Source organism: Acanthochromis polyacanthus, chromosome 20 (assembly GCF_021347895.1).
Source record: "Acanthochromis polyacanthus isolate Apoly-LR-REF ecotype Palm Island chromosome 20, KAUST_Apoly_ChrSc, whole genome shotgun sequence".
Lineage (NCBI taxonomy): Eukaryota > Metazoa > Chordata > Actinopteri > Pomacentridae > Acanthochromis > Acanthochromis polyacanthus.
In genome coordinates this window covers 23,475,893-23,493,723 of record NC_067132.1, presented here as the reverse complement: position 1 = coordinate 23,493,723, position 17,831 = coordinate 23,475,893, and the positions used below count along the sequence as shown (strand labels likewise).

Genomic DNA, 17,831 nt, shown 5'->3' with positions numbered 1-17,831 from the left:
AGAAGAGCATTTGATCGAAATATTACCAAAATTCAAATATGTCCAAGTGCAATATCCAAATCAAAGAAATTGCCTTTTTATAAAGGTAAAATATGTGACAACTAGTATACCAGTATAAATGAAGATGCCTCATCAAAATCATCCATCCATTCTCTATACACCGCTTTATCCTCACTAGGGTCACAGGGGGTGCGGGAGCCTATCTCAGCTCACTCAGGAGAAGGTAGGGGACACCCTGGACAGGTTGCCAGTCTGTCTCAGGGCTACATATACAGACACACAATCACACCTACAGACAATTTAGAGTAATCAATTAACCTCAGCATATTTTTGGACTGGGAGGAAGCCAGAGTACCCGGAGAAGACCCACACATGCACAGGGAGAACATGCAAATTCCTTGCAGAAAGATCCCAGGCCCAAGCTGGGATTTGAACTGGGGATCTTCTTGCTTCAAAGTAAATGTGCTAACCACTACTCCACTGTGCAGCCCTTATCAAAATCAGTGATGATAAATATATATGTTGTATTTTTTTCAGTGGAAAGTAAATTAAAAAAATATATATATCATTCCTAATAATATCATCTGCCAAAACAATCACAATATTAATATTATTATTATTTTTGTGCTGATCTAAATGTAGATGCAGCATGTGGATTATAACATATGTGTAAATAAATTGTGATCCTAACAGGTAAAATTTGGTGGCTGTGATGATGATGATTTTGCGAAGGCACACATTTGGGTGTAAAAGCAGCAGTTAATACTGAAAATTGTATCCGTCTTTTTGTGTGTGTGTGTGATTCCCTCCGAGATGCATTTCTCAGCCAAGTTGCAAAAGCAATGATGGACCACATTTCCCAGCTAAAATGTTATTTTTGTCCTGTATGACATTAATTAGTTGGTAGAATTGCAGTTCTAAATTTTGAACAGTTCCAGATGTTTCAGTTGTACACATTAAAACTCTAATATAAAATGTGCTTCAGGCAGGGGTGGACTGGGGCAAAAAAATCTGCTCTGACATTTTTGGCCCAGACTGACCCACAACATTATTGGTTGACTGAATCAAGCGCTACTTTTTGAATGACAAAAAAACTGACAGAGAGGTCGGATTTTCAGAACAAAAATTCAAAAACATACCTAGAGACCTGTACAAACTTGTTGGCAAGTTTGAAAAAAATAACTGCAATCCAGTAGAGCAGGGGTATTCAACTAGAATTCAAAGTGGTCCATTCTAAGAAAATGTATTAAAGCAAAGGTCTGGAACATCATAATATCAAACCTGAATTAGTGCAATAGCTAAATGTTGATGTAACCTACTAGTTTCATTAGCGTCTGCATGTAACCAATAACTGAATCAAAATCAAATAAATTCAGTAAGGTTCAAAAAACATTTTGGCAACATTTTTTATAACTAACTTTTTATATAACTGTAAATCTTAAAATAAAGTGCAGATTCAAATTCAAATTCAGCCATATATGTTGGAAAACACATTTTCTTTGTCCGTTAATCTGTTGATTTTTTTCTCCAGTAATTCATTTCTTGTTTTGGTTTATAAAATGTCAAACCCAAATATATTCAGTTTACTGTCATAAAAACCAAAAAGATTTACATTCATAATGCAGGAATCAGACTGTTTTTCACTTTTTATCTTAGTTTAGTCAGAAAGATAGTTTATAATGTGTGAATTGTTGCAGCTTGTGAGTCAGAAAAGGTTTTAATGTTTGTGTTTGTGTCAATAAACATTGAGAAACCAACATCAACAAAACACTCAACAAAAATTTGAACATCATTAAAGGGAAATCCAACTTTTGCATGACAATGTCTAATTAAAGGACATTTATTTCCAACGTAAATGTGTGATATTCATGTACTGTTACACCCAGTGGGACTCCTGTCCACAGCCAGCTAAGCTCTCCCCTGTACCGCATCCTCCAAGGAACAGGCCAGTGTGGAAGTTGAACGGATTTTAATACAGAGAAGTGTGAAACTGAAATAAACATACAGAATACGCTGGTCAATAACAGTACAAATTGGTTAAGACTTCAAACACATCAGCATTACAGGTAAGTATGGATTAATTTACGTAAGAAAACCGCTGCAGGTGACTGGTGAGCAATAAGGTACATAAGTTGAATCAAAGCTAAAGCTTAAACTGCCCTGAAGCGACCCCAAAGCCTGAAACCGCGACTATTATTGAAAACGTAAAAACAGACTGACAGCCACAACACTGCAAATATATGATGGCAACTATATATCTACATTCTAACAACATCATCAGCATCTGTACTCACTTATTTTGCCACTCAGAGGGTTACGAACGGACCGGCAGACGGTGAAAAGAGGCTAGCATTGTCGCGCTAATGAAGCTGTTAGCGCTTCCTGTCAAGCCGGTCATTGGCCGAGGCGGCATCGCATACGGCCACTGACAGCAATCAGGTTTTGACCTTTTTCCCAAAATATTTTCTCGCTAATCAAGTTGACTTTTTAGAGAATGTATTCATTACAACAAAATACACTTAACATATGCTGGTGGAAAGCATGTATTGGCAGATGCTTTAGATTTGTGGCTGCAACATGATCATTATTAAATATTAATCTTGTAAATGAATAAAGCCAAATAATTTCACACAGAACCAACATGTCACATCTCCTTTATTGTCATGTATTTAATTGCAGTAGCTACAATATTTAACAAAGGTTTAAGTAGAACACATTCAAAGGCAAGTTTCCTTTAACAGAGTCACGAGAAAAAAAAAATCCATCTGACAAAAAAATAAGACTGATATGGATGTTTTTTTATTATGTTTGCACATTCTAAACATTCATTTCCTTGGTCAGGTCCCCTCTGGAACTGAACTGTGACTGACAAAGGCAAAATGCAAAGTTTTGAATGGTCGCAGGCTATTAAGACATGCAGCGTACGAGATCAGATGAGAGCAATAGTGGCACCGCTTTGCATTAAAAGTCTGTCCAAAGTAAGCCCCTTTGATAGCCATAAACAAATATGTACACCACAGCCTGACTGTCGGGGAGAATTCAGGGCTTCTGTCTTCAGCGACACACTGATAAGTAGGCATGACACAGAGTATAGTAGTAAATACTGTAAGCAATGACTGTACAGCAGTGTAACTGTTAAGAAACTGGAACCTTACAGACCCGGAAAAACAAATGGAGCAGAGCTAAGTAAGTCTGATAGAGAAGAGTATATTGCTGAAGATTGATCAGACTATTGTCTAGTTTTGTTAGGGAAAAATCCACCCAAATGGTTGGTTTTTTTTTTTACACTTCCAAGACTGGGTTCTTGACCAGAAAATTCTGGCGGAGTTATGTATTCTATTTTTGTCTTTGTGTGGGCTGCAGTACAATCCATTCCCAGGTTCACACTGATATTGTCTGAAATAAAAGCACAGGAGATGTGAATCTGGCAAAATGAACATGTTCAAACTGAAATATATATATTTTTTAAAAATGTTCTTTTCGCATCTGTAGTTCATGAAAATCCTGATGGAAAAAGCTAAATTCATATGCATATTGAGCACAAATTTGAAATTACAGACATGATATAAATCATAGGTTTTCTAATGATTTGGACAGATTTTGCCGTTCATAGACCTTTACATTTACTCACAAAACAAATATCCTCAGATGTTTTGGGAGAATACTACAGAAATGAGTATAGCAATGATATTTCTTAACATTATGAAAATTGTTATTCAATTTTTTAATATAAGAAACCCAACATCCTTCCTATCATTTATGTAGGACTTTGCTTTTAAACCACACGCTGCTATATTCCAATTTTTGCACACAGGCTGCAGCTCTTCCTGCATTAATATTGACTGCAGCAGAGAACCCTAACCCTCTGTTAGAAATGTCCAATACACAGCAGCTGCAGCTCTTAATGGAGCTGCCATCACCAGGTGTCAAGTTCATGTTAAAATTCACACACAGGCCAATTCATAAAATGAAAGATCGGATGTGATGTTAAAACTCGAGTCAACCTGAACGAGTCAAATTCCAAATTGCTAAGCTGGGTACGATGCCGTTCCTTTAGTGAATTTTTCGTCCAAAGTACGTTGCCATATGAGGCACTTTGCAAGTCTTTGGCTTTCAAAAACACTTTTGCAGGGAAAACCCTTAAGAGCACTACAGGCTAAAAGAGAGGCATCATCTCCTCGCTCATCACTGCACGTAGGCGTGGCACGGTTAGCTGCATGAGAAGTAGCCTTCAACCCAACACTGCAGTGAGGTGTGTTACTTTGCAGGTCAAAAACATGAAGCAAAAGAAGAAGAAAAACAGGCTTATGCAATGCTTCTATTGTTCACAGTTACAAACAGAAATAAATAAGTCAAATGATTGAGTATTAACAGTACATGGTGGATGGAAATAAACGGTTCTGGCTTGTAAGGGAGGGAGGCTTCAGTGAATGATTTTGTTCAAAGTCAATAATCACCAATAAAAGTGGGCATTGGAGTGGAAATGAGGCTTTGAGCAATAAAATGTACGTTTGAAAACACAGCTGTCAGTAAAACATCCATTCTGAATAGTGGCATTATGGAAAAAACTAAGCCGTCAAGATTTCTTAAGGCATGATAGCCCTTTTAAACAGGGAGTTCGTCAATGTTCCACTGCTCTGTGGGGTGGCTGGTCTCAGCCATGTAGCCTCCGCTCCTCTAACCAGAGGTGCCTTTGGTTTCTCTCTCAGCACCAGCATTCTTCCTCCTTCTCACTGGGATTGTTTAGGCTCAGCATCCATCTGTATTTGTCCCCTTTTTTATGCCCAGCTGGGTCAGCTCCCTCTGCCCCCTCGGTTCCTGACTGTGTGATCCTGCCTGCTGCCCTTTTACTTTCTTTCTCCATGGATGTGGTCGACGCACCGGGCCCCTCAGTCCGGGCCAGCCGCTGTCATGATCCCCTTCCTCACTGTGTGCTCCCAGAGGCGAGCGCTCGGACCCGGTGTCGGCTAATTGCGTCCTCCAGGAACCCCGCCACCTTCTCAATGTCCTCCTGCACAGCGTTAAAATCAATACATGTAATTGCTAAATAAGAAACATAACGCGTTTCATCACTTATATGATGCTTCCGAACAAGGAAAGTAAGGAAGCTGGTGCACCTACTTCATTTATGAAGGCGTAGTGAACGAGTTCACTGGCAAGGTCTTTGGAGGTGTCCGCTGAAAGTTTCAAAAGAAATATTTCAGTGAGAAAGATCTGCAATAAAATCAATTCCAAAGTATCCTTTTATAAGAGCACAGCAATTTTCTTTATGTGTTGCCATAAGATGAAAAACAACAACAAACTAATGCAAATAAAGCACTGTGATATTAAACAGTAAAACAAATTTCAAGCTTCAATTGTGTACAAATACTTTTAACATACAAAGAATACAGACTAGTGACAATCTTTCAATACAGTGTACAAATATTTTCAATATTTTAAGATGATTCCACATTTACCGTCCTGCTTCTATAAAAGCAACAAATCTACAGAAGAAAATAGTCCCTAACAAATGCACTATTTATTGTTGTTTGTACTATTAAAAATGTACAAAATAGAGAGCATTTTGTGTTTTACTACTCTTGAACACTGAATCACGGTCAGTTAAATTAGGTCTTTTAGACAAGAATGTACACAAAAATGTATTATTTGGACTTGAGACAGTCTGTTTACTCATGATCCTCCTGTAACCTGACAGTTTAACAAAGAAAAATGGGATAAAGCTGCAGTATCCAGACATAACAGGCTGATTAAAACCTATTCACACATGCTCAATACTGTAAATGGAGTCAAAGGTGCATCTACTAAATACTGGCTTGAAGGATTTGAATATAATCACTTATTTTACATTTTTTTATTTTTAAGAAATTAGCCTTACTGTGTGGAAATCTGTTTTCATTTTGACATGAAATAGTCTTTTTCGGTAAACTCTTGTCCAAAAAGCCAAATTATATTGACAATGATTCAATACTGAAAAGCAACAACTTTGACACTGTATGTTTCTGGACCTAAGAGCATGTGGCTGAGAGTCATAGAAAAAAGCCATGAAGTAATCTTTTTTAGTTTTGATCTTTTTATGGAACTTTTAGACAATAAGACAATTGTTGAATAGTCCCAGCCTTATCCTTGACAGACTGATGTATACAGCTGATGTCAACTTACTTGGAAGGATGTCACAGCTAAGCTGCCTGTGAAGTTTGTCATCCATCTTCAGAAACAAAGAGAGCTGCAGGGACATCAAAAGGTCAAATTAAGATCAGCTGACATATGTTTACCCATCACCAGAGTTGCATTGTTACGGACAAAAAGCCCAAAACAAGTTTTTATTCAGAGCCCAACTGAAGTGTTTGGAGTGAAATGAACAAAGCATCTGTGATACAGTGTGACTCACATGAGTTTTGGTCCCTTCTTCATTTGACTCCAAATTACAGTGCATCTGAACAACCTGCAATGAAAACAGAAAGTGTAACAAATACAGAAAATGAAGGCGCAGTGAGGTATGAAACGGTTAATGTGTTTTAGGTGACAAAAAAATTGGTATAGTGAAAAATAATAACTAACAGACACACAGTTATTTTTCCCTTATTGTACAGTGCATATCGATTGGTTTGAAAGGCGCGTTGTCTTTCAAAAAACATCACTAAAATGGCATTTATTTGAGCCAGAAACTGTAAAAACAGAAAGAGCAACCCTGAAGCTGTTGGTGATTCAGCTGCAACTAGGACTGGGATGAACTGCAGGCTGTGATTACACTGAGCAGACAGGAGACAAGCAGGCAAGCAATTTATAAATATAAATAACTAAATACCTACAGTTTATCATATATTTTTCACGTGTTGCTAACATGTGTTGGCACTTGGAAAAATGCTGTAAATGATCCCGTTTTTTGTTGCAATTTTTGTAAAATAAATAATCAGAGAAATTCAGCTGGTATTTTTTTTGATTTAGGGCATCATAACTGTGTCATACTGCACAGAAGACTATTTTTAATTCTCTCTACTTCTAGTCATGGTTGTGCTGTTTCCACAAAGGTACAAGACTTTATACTGCAGTGAAACATTCAGTAGGGGCAGTAAAATCTGCTAAATGCAGCTAAATCAGTCATGTTAGGATTTGGAACGTTTAAACAGCTGAGATGGCATATTATATTGAACACGGTTTTCTTCAGTTTTCTTGAGTCAGTGTTCACATATTCTCTGAAGGGCTGACCTTCCTCGTCTCTGTCTCCTGAGGTTCAGGAGTCGGCGTCTTGACCGTCTCAACCTGCTCCTGAGACAAGGACAGGGCTCGAGGGACGGGATGAGGACGAGTGGAGGCAAAGTTCATCAGTGGGTAAATCCCATTCCTGAAGAAAAAGAAAGACAAAATGTTCAGCTTCATGCTGAAATCACAGCAAAAACTACTGAAACAGAACAACTAATATGATGTTTTCTACTTACTTCACATCCTCCAGAAATTTGTCGAGTTCCAGAGGAGACACATGGGAATATCTACAGGATGAAGTGACAGAGGTGCACAGTGAGTGTTGTATTTGACATGCTACTGAATAATCACAGTTAGCTCAAGGTAGAAGGCAGTTATTTGATTTTACTTGAGCTGAACTCCCTGTCTGTCGTCGTGTTTAATCTCTGCCATGACAGCGTTGGGGTCAAATGACTTGGTTTTCTCCTCCACACAGTTCTCTGGAAGCAAATCTGCAGATGCAAAACATGGTTTGGGGATTATTAAGCTGCTCAAACATACACAAGCAGCAACAATTTATCAAATGCATATGAGAGTGAATGTGATTGACCCTCCTGCTGTCTTCATTTACAGGCACCAAAAAATACAGTTTCCTTGTCTTAAAAAAAATCCAAAAATTCAGCAAAAATATTCCCCAAATTTCTGAAGATTTGCAAAACCTTCAGGAAGAAAATTCCAATAATTCCTTAAAAGTTTCCCTTAAAAGTTTTATTCTACAAAAAAATCCCCCAAATTTGGCAAGGAAATTCTTGTAACTAATTTTTTAAAAAAATGAATAAAAACCTTCAAAAAAAATCCAAAAAATATCTAAAGTGACTACATATACATCAGTAAAACTTCTAATATTTTCTTTAGGAATATTCATAAAAAAATCTACCAAAATCCAGTAAATTTCACTGGATTTTGGTTGATTTTTTTGTGAATGTTTTTAAGAAAGATTTTGAACATTTCTTTTTTTCCACCAAAAAATGTTCAAAGATTTCCCAAAAATGTTGAAAACGTGGACATCAGAAGGTTTACTGTGAAATGTTTTTTCCCACATTTTCAAACTTTAAAACGGGTCATTTTGGACCGGCAGGAGGACACGAGGGTTAAACCAACAATTAGATTTAAAAAAAAAAAAAAATCACATCTTTTTCAGACCTTAAAGTGTAAAAAAGACATAGCAGAGGAGTAATGTGTTAAACAGATACTCCAGTGTCATTTAGAATTGATGGTTTTAGTGCAATTTAAAGCTCGCAAGTTAAAAATGAAAACTTTAACATCGATTGAAGGTCTAAAAATGAGCGTCGAGCGGACAGCTTGTGGCAAGGAGCAACTCACACTGGTTGTTGATGAGGCAGTGGGCGGCGAGCAGCTTCAGGGAGTGGACTTCGAACAAGACTCGGTGGAACAGAAGGTCGTGAGCAGTTGGACGGAGTTTGGCTTCATGGCGCAAACAAGACTGAGTGAACTCCTGCAGAAAAGCAACAGCAACACATAAGCACACAACTGCACAGTGTGACCCAGTTTACTGAGTGCTCTCAATTTAATTCCTGGCATGTTTTACTGACACAAACACACTCAAACTACACAAAGTCCCAGCATGGGGTCTGAAAAAAGCCCAGAAGCAAGGTGGTGTGGGTAGGCGAGTGTTAACAGAGCAGAGTGGGACAGTTTGTCTCCATGTTTCTTTGCTTGCTCTGGTGTATAATGAGGACATGAAGTATTTTTGAGACTCACTCTCATGAGAGGGTCTTCCAGAGATTGACCTGCATTGACTATGGCCTCCTTGGACACAGCAGTATCTCCGTTGGCCTGGATCTCCAGTACTGCCATCTAGAGGTATAAAATAATCTGTTAACACACACAAGCACATATAGAAAGATGGAAATCTTTTAGATCTGTTTCGCTCACCTCTAGAGCGCAGATGCCAAAGGAGAAAATATCTATAGCGTAATCATCTTCACAGGCTGGAAAAAAAGAGAGAAACAAAAGAGGAGGGTGTAATATAGAAAACTTCAAGGAAAATTTTACCCCAAAAGAAAAATGCGAAGTTTTGAGCTACAATATAGTCAAAAAGCTGGCATGCAAACTTATCACAAAAATTCTAATTTTTAAAATTTATTATGATTATTGACTGATTTTAGAACAAAACACTTTTATTGCAATTTCACATTTAAATAAGGAGCTCTGCTTCCAGGTCTATCTTGTCTTACATTCATGCTAATGTACAAATTAGTATCAAAATTATACTTTCTACAACTACTTCGTCGATATAATGCAATTGTACACATAGCATCTCATTTGTCAAACATCTGCTTATCGATAGACACTACAATTTATTGGGTTTCCCTGAACGCCTCACATACAACTGTGCACAGAGAAGCCTCTAGTCTCCACGACCCAAGCTGAAACCAAGTGATTTTCTTTCCTGTTTACAATGTGTGACTTTTTTATGAGCAAAGCACACATTTTAAACATCAATACTGCCGTCGATCAAGTTAAATTTATTGTGAGAAGAGAAAAATTTGCCGCCCTGTGTGAAAGAAGTGACTGAATTCTTCATTTTTGGGGTCAAACATTCAATTAAGGATGAATGAAGATAGATTACAAAGACATCTAGCCATGGAAATCTACACACAAACTCCACTTATCACACTTACATCCATATTCTGGAGCGAAGAAATGAAGATTCCTCTGCTCATCGCGGTGCTGCCGCGCTTTACCGTGAACATTGGCGTCTGGAAAAACTGCTCAGAGAAGATACAGAGAATACAGCTTCATGAAATGAAATAAAGTGGTAGATAAATGTGAGACTGCTGGAATTATTACCACAACAAAATGATCTATTTCTTACCGTTAACAAAAAGCCGATGCCACACTGAAAAGAAAATTAAGCACATTTGTGATACTTATTCCTCTGTGTAACAGACATTTAAACACATCCAGTAATTTACAGAGTGAGGTAATGGTCAGAGAATGTTCTTAGCTGCAGTAACATAAAAAGCCCTGCTGGGAGCAGACCTGAGCCTATCTTAATGAGGCCGTTGTGCTGGATGAAGATGGTGTCGCATGTCAGGTTGCCATGGATTATTGGAGGGTCACAAGAGTGGAGATAACTGCCGGTGAAAACAATAAACCGTCTTATTAATGTTCTGGCTGTGACAACACACGTATCTCATGTTAAAGTCCTGGAGAAGTCATTATTGTACCTGAGTGCAGAGAGAATCTGGGTGCACCATCTCTTCCAAGCCTAAAATGAAGTGTAACAGAGCAACGTGAAAAAACACACTACTCAAGATAAACTGTACTGTAGTGTAATACATTAAATGCTTTGTTTCTGCCTTATTCTCCAGGCAGCGCCATGATAACACTTTGTTTTTGCTATTTCTGGCTTTGCACTATCAAATGGAAAACAGCATATGCACATCGTCTGACAGATGGAAGCCAGGCAGGATGAGAGGAACTGCAAAAAAGGTTTCAAATTCACAACATTAGGAGGATGTATGTCTGAGCTGACTGAGCCACCAGGGTGTTCTGTTACATAATCTCTAATCCTGCTGGAAATATGGATGTGAATGGTGATTCTGTTGCAGTACCCCGAGCAGCCACCACCGGCCAGACGGCGCAAAAACTCCACCACAGTAATATGTGACTGAACACTGACCTTCACATTCATGGTCTTGTGGTTCTTCTTCGTTTTCTTCAGGAATTGCTTGAGGCTGCCTGACGACATGTATTCAGTGATGAATATAACCTGAGGCAGACAGATGGAGAACAGAAAAAGTGTTAAATCACAAGCGTGTGCTTGAGAGGAAAACAGGACAAAAAGATAAATGTCATACCCGAGCCTGGCTCTCCTTCATGTCCAGCCAGTACTTGTGGAACTTGACAATGTTGGGATGTTCGACCTGCATCAGGTTCTCAAACATCTCCTTGATCTTCTCCTAAACAACAGACATCAGAGTTGGTTCACGTTTCTAGTCTTTGCCAACAAAGCAATAAGACGTAATCAGTTGTCCAATCAGCAAATCAGTCAGGAAGGCTTCAGATCATCAGTTAATTATTTAAGGAGGTTTGTGAGCAAAATGCCAAAACAACTGGCTGGTAAAAGCCAAAGTTTGCTATTTAATTAGAATACTTGGCAAGGGGATCAAAACTGCTCTGTTGAAAGAACATGTGACAGTCAGTATTCTTATGTTTCCAGTGTTTGTCCATTGGAATAACCCCCGTTTTTGTATACAATACATGGGCAACGTATTGGAATATGACTTTGAAACACATTTAAAGGAGACTGCAACTGGCAACAAAAGAATCGGCAAGGAGAAACTCACCTTCATCTTAAGACTATGATATAATTCATGCAGAAAGTACTGGGGAAAAAAATCAACTTTATGTGCCTTTAAAATTGAAAATGCACTGTGTTGTCCATTTCAACCTACTTACTCCACATGAAAGTAAATGAAAACCAAACAAAGTTGCCAAAATAACCGTATTTTTTCATGTAAAGACATTTTCACTTCAAAAACTAGAGCTTGATTAAAGTTTTTAGAGCTTGTACCTCCTGTGCTTTGAAGACCTTCTTGTCCGAGAAGAGCACTTCGTTCCAGACCACCTCCACTCCCTCTTCTGTGTCCATGGCCAGAGAGGCACTTTCCACACCAGGCACATTACCTTGGCTGACCTGCAGTAGACAAATGGAGAATCAAATGTAAGACTTAATGGTATCATTAGAGCTGCAGACCCTGAAGCACTGCTTTAATGGCATCTTTATTCTGAGACATCACTAAACCAGCAGTAATTGATTTTTTCTGATACTTGGGCAAAAGCAACAAGCCATAAACACATCATAAATATATTACCAGCCTGCGTTTAAAGTAGCTACAGAATATATATATTTATATCGCAGCATTATCAATCATTTTCAGCTTGTTTATGTTCATGTAACGAATAGAAGTGTGTCAATATGTGTATCATTTAGAGGCTAACTGTTTATCTGCTGTTTGCTTCTGGATAGAAACCATTGTTGTCAGATTTTTGCTAAAAAATGGCAAAACGCTGCAACAGAACAGCTCAGCTGCATGAGAGGAAAAATTGTACTGAAAGATGCAAAGATGCTATTTATAGCTGAAAGGGACTTAAAAGTCAGGTGAGAGTCTTTCTATTTGATTTGACAAAGCAAGTTATTACAATTTCCACTGCATGTCGCATTCGCAGCATTAAAAACCTCCCATGCATGAAGTCAGAATGTTCTTGTCATTATTGCTTTTTCAATATTTTCATTTTTTAAATCAGTCTTTTGATATTGCATAAGAACAGCAGAACCAGGGAGCTTACTCTTTGTAAATATCTTCCCATCATGCAAATAAGGAGAAAAATGAATGAAGAGAGCCAATTGTATCGAATTACAAGTAAGTTCAAGTGAAATCAGACCTCATGGGTTTTACATATTCAGTCAATTTAACCACTATATATATATATCATATACACTCAACAAAAATATAAACACAACACTTTTGTTTTTGCTCCCATTTTTTATGAGATGAACTCAAAGATCTAAAACTTTTTCCACATACACAATATCACCATTTCTCTCAAATATTGTTCACAAATCTGTCTGAATCTGTGATAGTGAGCACTTCTCCTTTGCTGAGACAATCCATCCCACCTCACAGGTGTGCCATATCAAGATGCTGATTAGACACCATGATTAGTGCACAGGTGTGCCTTAGACTGCCCACAATAAAAGACCACTCTGAAAGGTGCACTTTTGTTTTATTGGGGGAGGGGGGGCACACGATCTTGGAGGTGAACATGCTGGATGTGGAGGTCCTGGGCTGGTGTGGTTACACGTGGTCTGTGGTTGTGAGGCTGGTTGGATGTACTGCCAAATTCTCTGAAACGCCTTTGCAGACGGCTTATGGTAGAGAAATGAACATTCAATACACCAGCAACAGCTCTGGTTGACATTCCTGCTGTCAGCATGCCAATTGCACACTCCCTCAAATCTTGTCACATCTGTGCCATTGTGCTGTTTGATAAAACTGCACTTTCAGAGTGTCCTTTTATTGTGGGCAGTCTAAGGCACACCTGTGCACTAATCATGGTGTCTAATCAGCATCTTGATATGGCACACCTGTGAGGTGGGATGGATTATCTCAGCAAAGGAGAAGTGCTCACTATCACAGATATAGACAGATTTATGAACAATATTTGAGAGAAATGGTGATATTGTGTATGTGGAAAAAGGTTTAGATCTTTGAGTTCATCTCATAAAAAATGGGAGCAAAAACAAAAGTGTTGCGTTCATATTTTTGTTGAGTGTAGCTGATTGTCCCTGAAAGCTCTGTATTGTAAAAACAAAGCAGCAGAGTATTATCAAGCCCTCAATAAAACACTCAACAGCAGAAAAGCATGCCTGAACTGACTAGACTTCACCTCCGCGGTGACTATATCTGCTAAAAGCCCCACAACATCACATTCACTGAGTTATGACACTGTCAGGTCCATTAATAAAAAGTTATATCTGGGTGTCTGGGTTAAAACAGAGCACAGCACTGTCTACGAGGCATAATGCTTTATTTAAGTGTCATCAAATTCAGTTTCCATCCATTAATGGAGGAGGAGGCACCAGTGCGGATAGATGGGAGATAATTCACTGCACTGAGGTTGTGATGGATGCCTTCCAGCCAGCCGACTGTAACGTAATGATGAACCGTAAAGAGAAGCTTGTGCAAAAAGGGAAGGGATGGATTAGCCGGAGACAGTGAGGAGGATCGTGGATGAGGGGTTTCGAGGCGAGACACATGCCACAAGATGGAGGAGACGACACCAAAACGCCAAGAAGTGCAAAGACTAAAATGAAGCAGAGCTGAGTGGAAGTGAAGAGGCAGCGGCTCGGTCTATAATCTGGCAGACAGCTCGGGGCTCTAACGCTGCATGAGACGGCTAAGAGCTCAAAGACAGTTCATCACAGGATATTGCAGCCTCAGCTGGGCCGTGTGATGTAACCTCCCTTTAGGTTTATTAGTTCTGAGCCGAGCTTTGTGTGTCGGTCCACGCTGAAAGTCTCAGCAACTACTGGACGGACTGCAGTGAAATTTGGTGAAGAGATTTATGCTGCCCACAGCCATGTCCCCCCTCAGGATGAACTAGGATCATTTTCGTGATTCTCTGACTTTTTCTGTAGCTGCTTCACCACATCAGGATTACAGCTGATCAAATATTTGCAAAGATTGGACACTGAAATCAGAAAAGGTTATGACGCAAACTAGGGCTTGCACAATAGATCATTTCAGCGTCAACACAATATGAATGAATGTGAAATAAGGTAAATGAACACCTTTTTTGCTGCCTGGTGCAAAAAGAAAACCTGCACAGCTCTCATTTTCCAAAAGAAGCCTGTCTGACAGAGTATAATTTACTTTATAATGAGGGTTCCTGGATGCTCCGAGTTTTTCCTTTCACTTTATTCACAAAACACGGAGCTTGTTGACATGCAGGCTCCACATGAGCACAGCAAAATGAGCAGAAACACAAGAGGAACACTGAAGAGAAAACTTTGGCTGCAAAAAGAAATGCAACAGCAGTCGCATGGAAATATTACAGCTACAGAAAGGACAGCGTTTTCCAGAAATATGTGTTGCCAGTGTTTTTCCCCACAACTAATGTGTTTCATCATTTAAATCAGCGCCACCAAGCTTCACATTACATCCAAACACAGTGAAGTGGTCCCAAACAGTTTGCACTGAACAGTAAAACATAATTTTTGTGCTTTTTTATAATCATTTTTCATGTAGATGCATCCTATATAAAATCACCACAATCATTCTAGAACAACTTATTCTTTTCAACATAAAGTTATCATCACAATGTCTGTTATTTTTTGTGCAATCTTGATGCAAATACACTAAAATAAGATGGTTATCGTTGTAAACTTTCTTCACCTCAGCCTGTTTGTCAGAATGTCAGCATGCATTGAAATCTGAGCTGTAGCGTTTCCTGCTAATTAGCAACTGCTAGCATGCAGACATCAGCGTTTTGCTCACAAGCCCCACTGTGCATAACAACCACGGATTCATTAAGAGGAATTGACGCCTCAAAAAACTGCTGCCGTCACTGTGGAGTCTTTTGACAAGTGTTTTTCCACAAGTCTTTACCGCTTCCGCAACCCTGAACCTCTGACTTCCAGGAGATTTCCTCATAATGACCACTACATATAAAAGTAAATCCAGGATGCAGAGTTATAAAATGCTGCAGAACATTTGCAACAAGCTAGAAATATACAACTTTTTACACGTGTTTTTAAGCTATTAAGCCGCAATTTCCTTGAACTTGTTGCTGTCTGTTCTAATTTAAAACCGCAAAAATGAAGTTTTTCCACATGTGGCAATGAAAAATACATAACATCCATGTGAAGTCTCTCTGACAAAACAAGTATTCTTTTGGTTTTTAGATTGTTTCTTTCCCAAGCTCTCTCTCTCTTTTTTGAGAGCTGTAAATATGCTGTTAAAAGCTTGTTTCCACTGTAAAACAGGACCACATCTGTGCTCTTTCTGCTTTTGTTACCTACTCTGCTGACACTTTTCCCTCCCGACTTGAGACTAAATAATTAATCACTGCTTTTATACCAGTCACCACAGCAAACATCGGCTCCGTCAGTTCTGACAATTATTTGGAGACAGTCCTTGAGCCGTCACTTAACTGACAGTCTATTGACCTTCTCATTTATTTACTGGCACCACAACAAACAACAGAGAAGTGAAGGACTGAAACAACCTGAGGAGATTATTGGTGTCAAACAGCGAGATTACTGCTCTCAAATCTAAGAGAATCAATGAGTATATGGATCAAAACAAGCATCTGCTGCTGATTCTCATTGTCATCACCAACACTGCAAACCTCCCATCTGTTGCAGGACTCCTACCTTCATGTTGCTGAAAATACTTCTTCATGAATCTGCCTGGGTCTTTCTCGTGCCGCAGGATGAATTATTAACCCTTGTGTCGTCCTGTGGGTCAAAATTGACCCGTTTTAAAGTTTGAAAATGTGGGAAAAAAATAGATTTTCACAGAGAAACTTCTGATGTCCACATTTTCAGCATTTTTGGGAAATCTTAGAACATTTTTTAGTGGAAAAACAGAAATGTTAAAAATGTTTCTCAAGAACATTCACAAAAAAGTTGCTGGATTTTGGTTGACTTTTTTGTGAATGTTCTTAAAGAAAATATTACAAGTTTGACTGACATATGTAATCACTTTAGAAAGCTTTTTACTCATTTTTTGAAAACATTTACAAGAACTTTGTTGCCAAATTTGGGGGCTTCTTTAAAATTAAACTTTTAAGGAATTATTGGAATTTTCTTACTAAAGGTTTTTCAAATTTTTCAGAAATTTAGGAAATTTTTTTGCTGAATTTTTGTATTTTTTTCAGACAAGGAAACAATATTTTTTGGTGCCCATAAATGAGGATAACAGGAGGGTTAAATAATTAATGTGCTTTTTTGTGCAGTAAGTTTACTTTCATTGTGGACAAAGTCATCAAAAATGCAAAGTGGATCTGCATCATAGTGGTTGTTGATATCTGCACATTTTAATCTTATTAATATTTAATAAGATTCGATCTAGCCTGAGGTTGTTTCTTCTCATTTCTGCTTGAGGGAGTTTTAAAAAACAAACTGACACTCCTCAATCATCATCATCATCGTGTCTAAAATGTCAGCCGGGAGAGCAGCCGAGAACTGATGCACAGTTTAATGACGGGGTGGCAGCTCAACAGCTATTATTTGGGCTTCTCTCTCCACCTAAATGACTGCTTATTACAGCTAAATGCTAACCATTGATATACATTCTACAGAGCTCCACTTGTACCACGCTTCCTGACTTCATCGTCTTCGCCTCGACGCTGAATGGAGTCAAAACAGGCTTTCTGTACGGGACAGGAGGAGGTTTGTTAACCGGAGCAGACTACAAACAGCAATCAGAGCAAAGCCTGCTCTTATATTTTGCCTCCGCAGATAGTTTCTTGACAGAAAAAATGCCACTACGGTTTGTTGATTGCCCATCAGCCTACGAGTGCAGCTGCGTTGCTCTCTGAGGTGGGCAGCCGAGGAGACATGATATATAATCTCACTACACCCACTCAGCCAGAAGATGATAATCTGATTACTGGTATTACAGAGCGGCAGCACAATGCACCGACTTGCTGACAGCAGAAGAAATTCCTTTGCTTCAATAGCTGTCAGGAAGGAATCATGTCGGCTTCCCTCTGGCGTCTACGTTTTCGGCTCTTGTTTATTTTCCCGGGATGTTGCGAAACACTCGGTCCCCTGTCCCGGCGTCCCAGGGGTCTGAGCGGGGTCTGCTGCTCGGTCATGGTGGCGTGAGACTCGTAAACAGGACCCGAGACGGTGGGATCCGATTGGCTGCTGGTAGGGGAGGTGGGTTTAGGGCGTGGAGGGCGTTCATGCCAAAACAACACCATACTTCTACTCTGATGTTTGTTAAATCTACATCTGGGCCGGGTAAAACTGGATCTCCGTCACATAAACCTCTCTTTAACAGGCTATTTATTTCTGGGCTCTTCTCAGTCCCGTGATGTTTTCCGTA

General features: G+C 39.0%; 1 protein-coding gene across 1 annotated transcript in view; it reads right to left on the bottom strand.

Moving 5' to 3' along the window:
• Positions 1-2,637: 2,637 nt before the first annotated feature.
• Positions 2,638-17,831, bottom strand: part of nrbp2b (nuclear receptor binding protein 2b) — a 53,317-nt gene continuing 38,123 nt past the window's right edge. The window contains exons 2-18 of the mRNA XM_051940386.1: positions 11,786-11,908; positions 11,070-11,171; positions 10,892-10,981; positions 10,437-10,477; positions 10,249-10,343; positions 10,082-10,105; positions 9,888-9,974; positions 9,139-9,194; positions 8,965-9,060; positions 8,566-8,698; positions 7,592-7,694; positions 7,440-7,490; positions 7,210-7,345; positions 6,392-6,445; positions 6,163-6,226; positions 5,122-5,177; positions 2,638-5,011 (exon numbers count right to left, since the gene is read on the bottom strand). Of these exons, the coding sequence (XP_051796346.1) occupies positions 4,925-5,011; positions 5,122-5,177; positions 6,163-6,226; positions 6,392-6,445; positions 7,210-7,345; positions 7,440-7,490; positions 7,592-7,694; positions 8,566-8,698; positions 8,965-9,060; positions 9,139-9,194; positions 9,888-9,974; positions 10,082-10,105; positions 10,249-10,343; positions 10,437-10,477; positions 10,892-10,981; positions 11,070-11,171; positions 11,786-11,908 (1,398 nt within the window). The 3' untranslated portion in view covers positions 2,638-4,924. The remainder of the gene's footprint in view (positions 5,012-5,121; positions 5,178-6,162; positions 6,227-6,391; positions 6,446-7,209; positions 7,346-7,439; positions 7,491-7,591; positions 7,695-8,565; positions 8,699-8,964; positions 9,061-9,138; positions 9,195-9,887; positions 9,975-10,081; positions 10,106-10,248; positions 10,344-10,436; positions 10,478-10,891; positions 10,982-11,069; positions 11,172-11,785; positions 11,909-17,831) is intronic.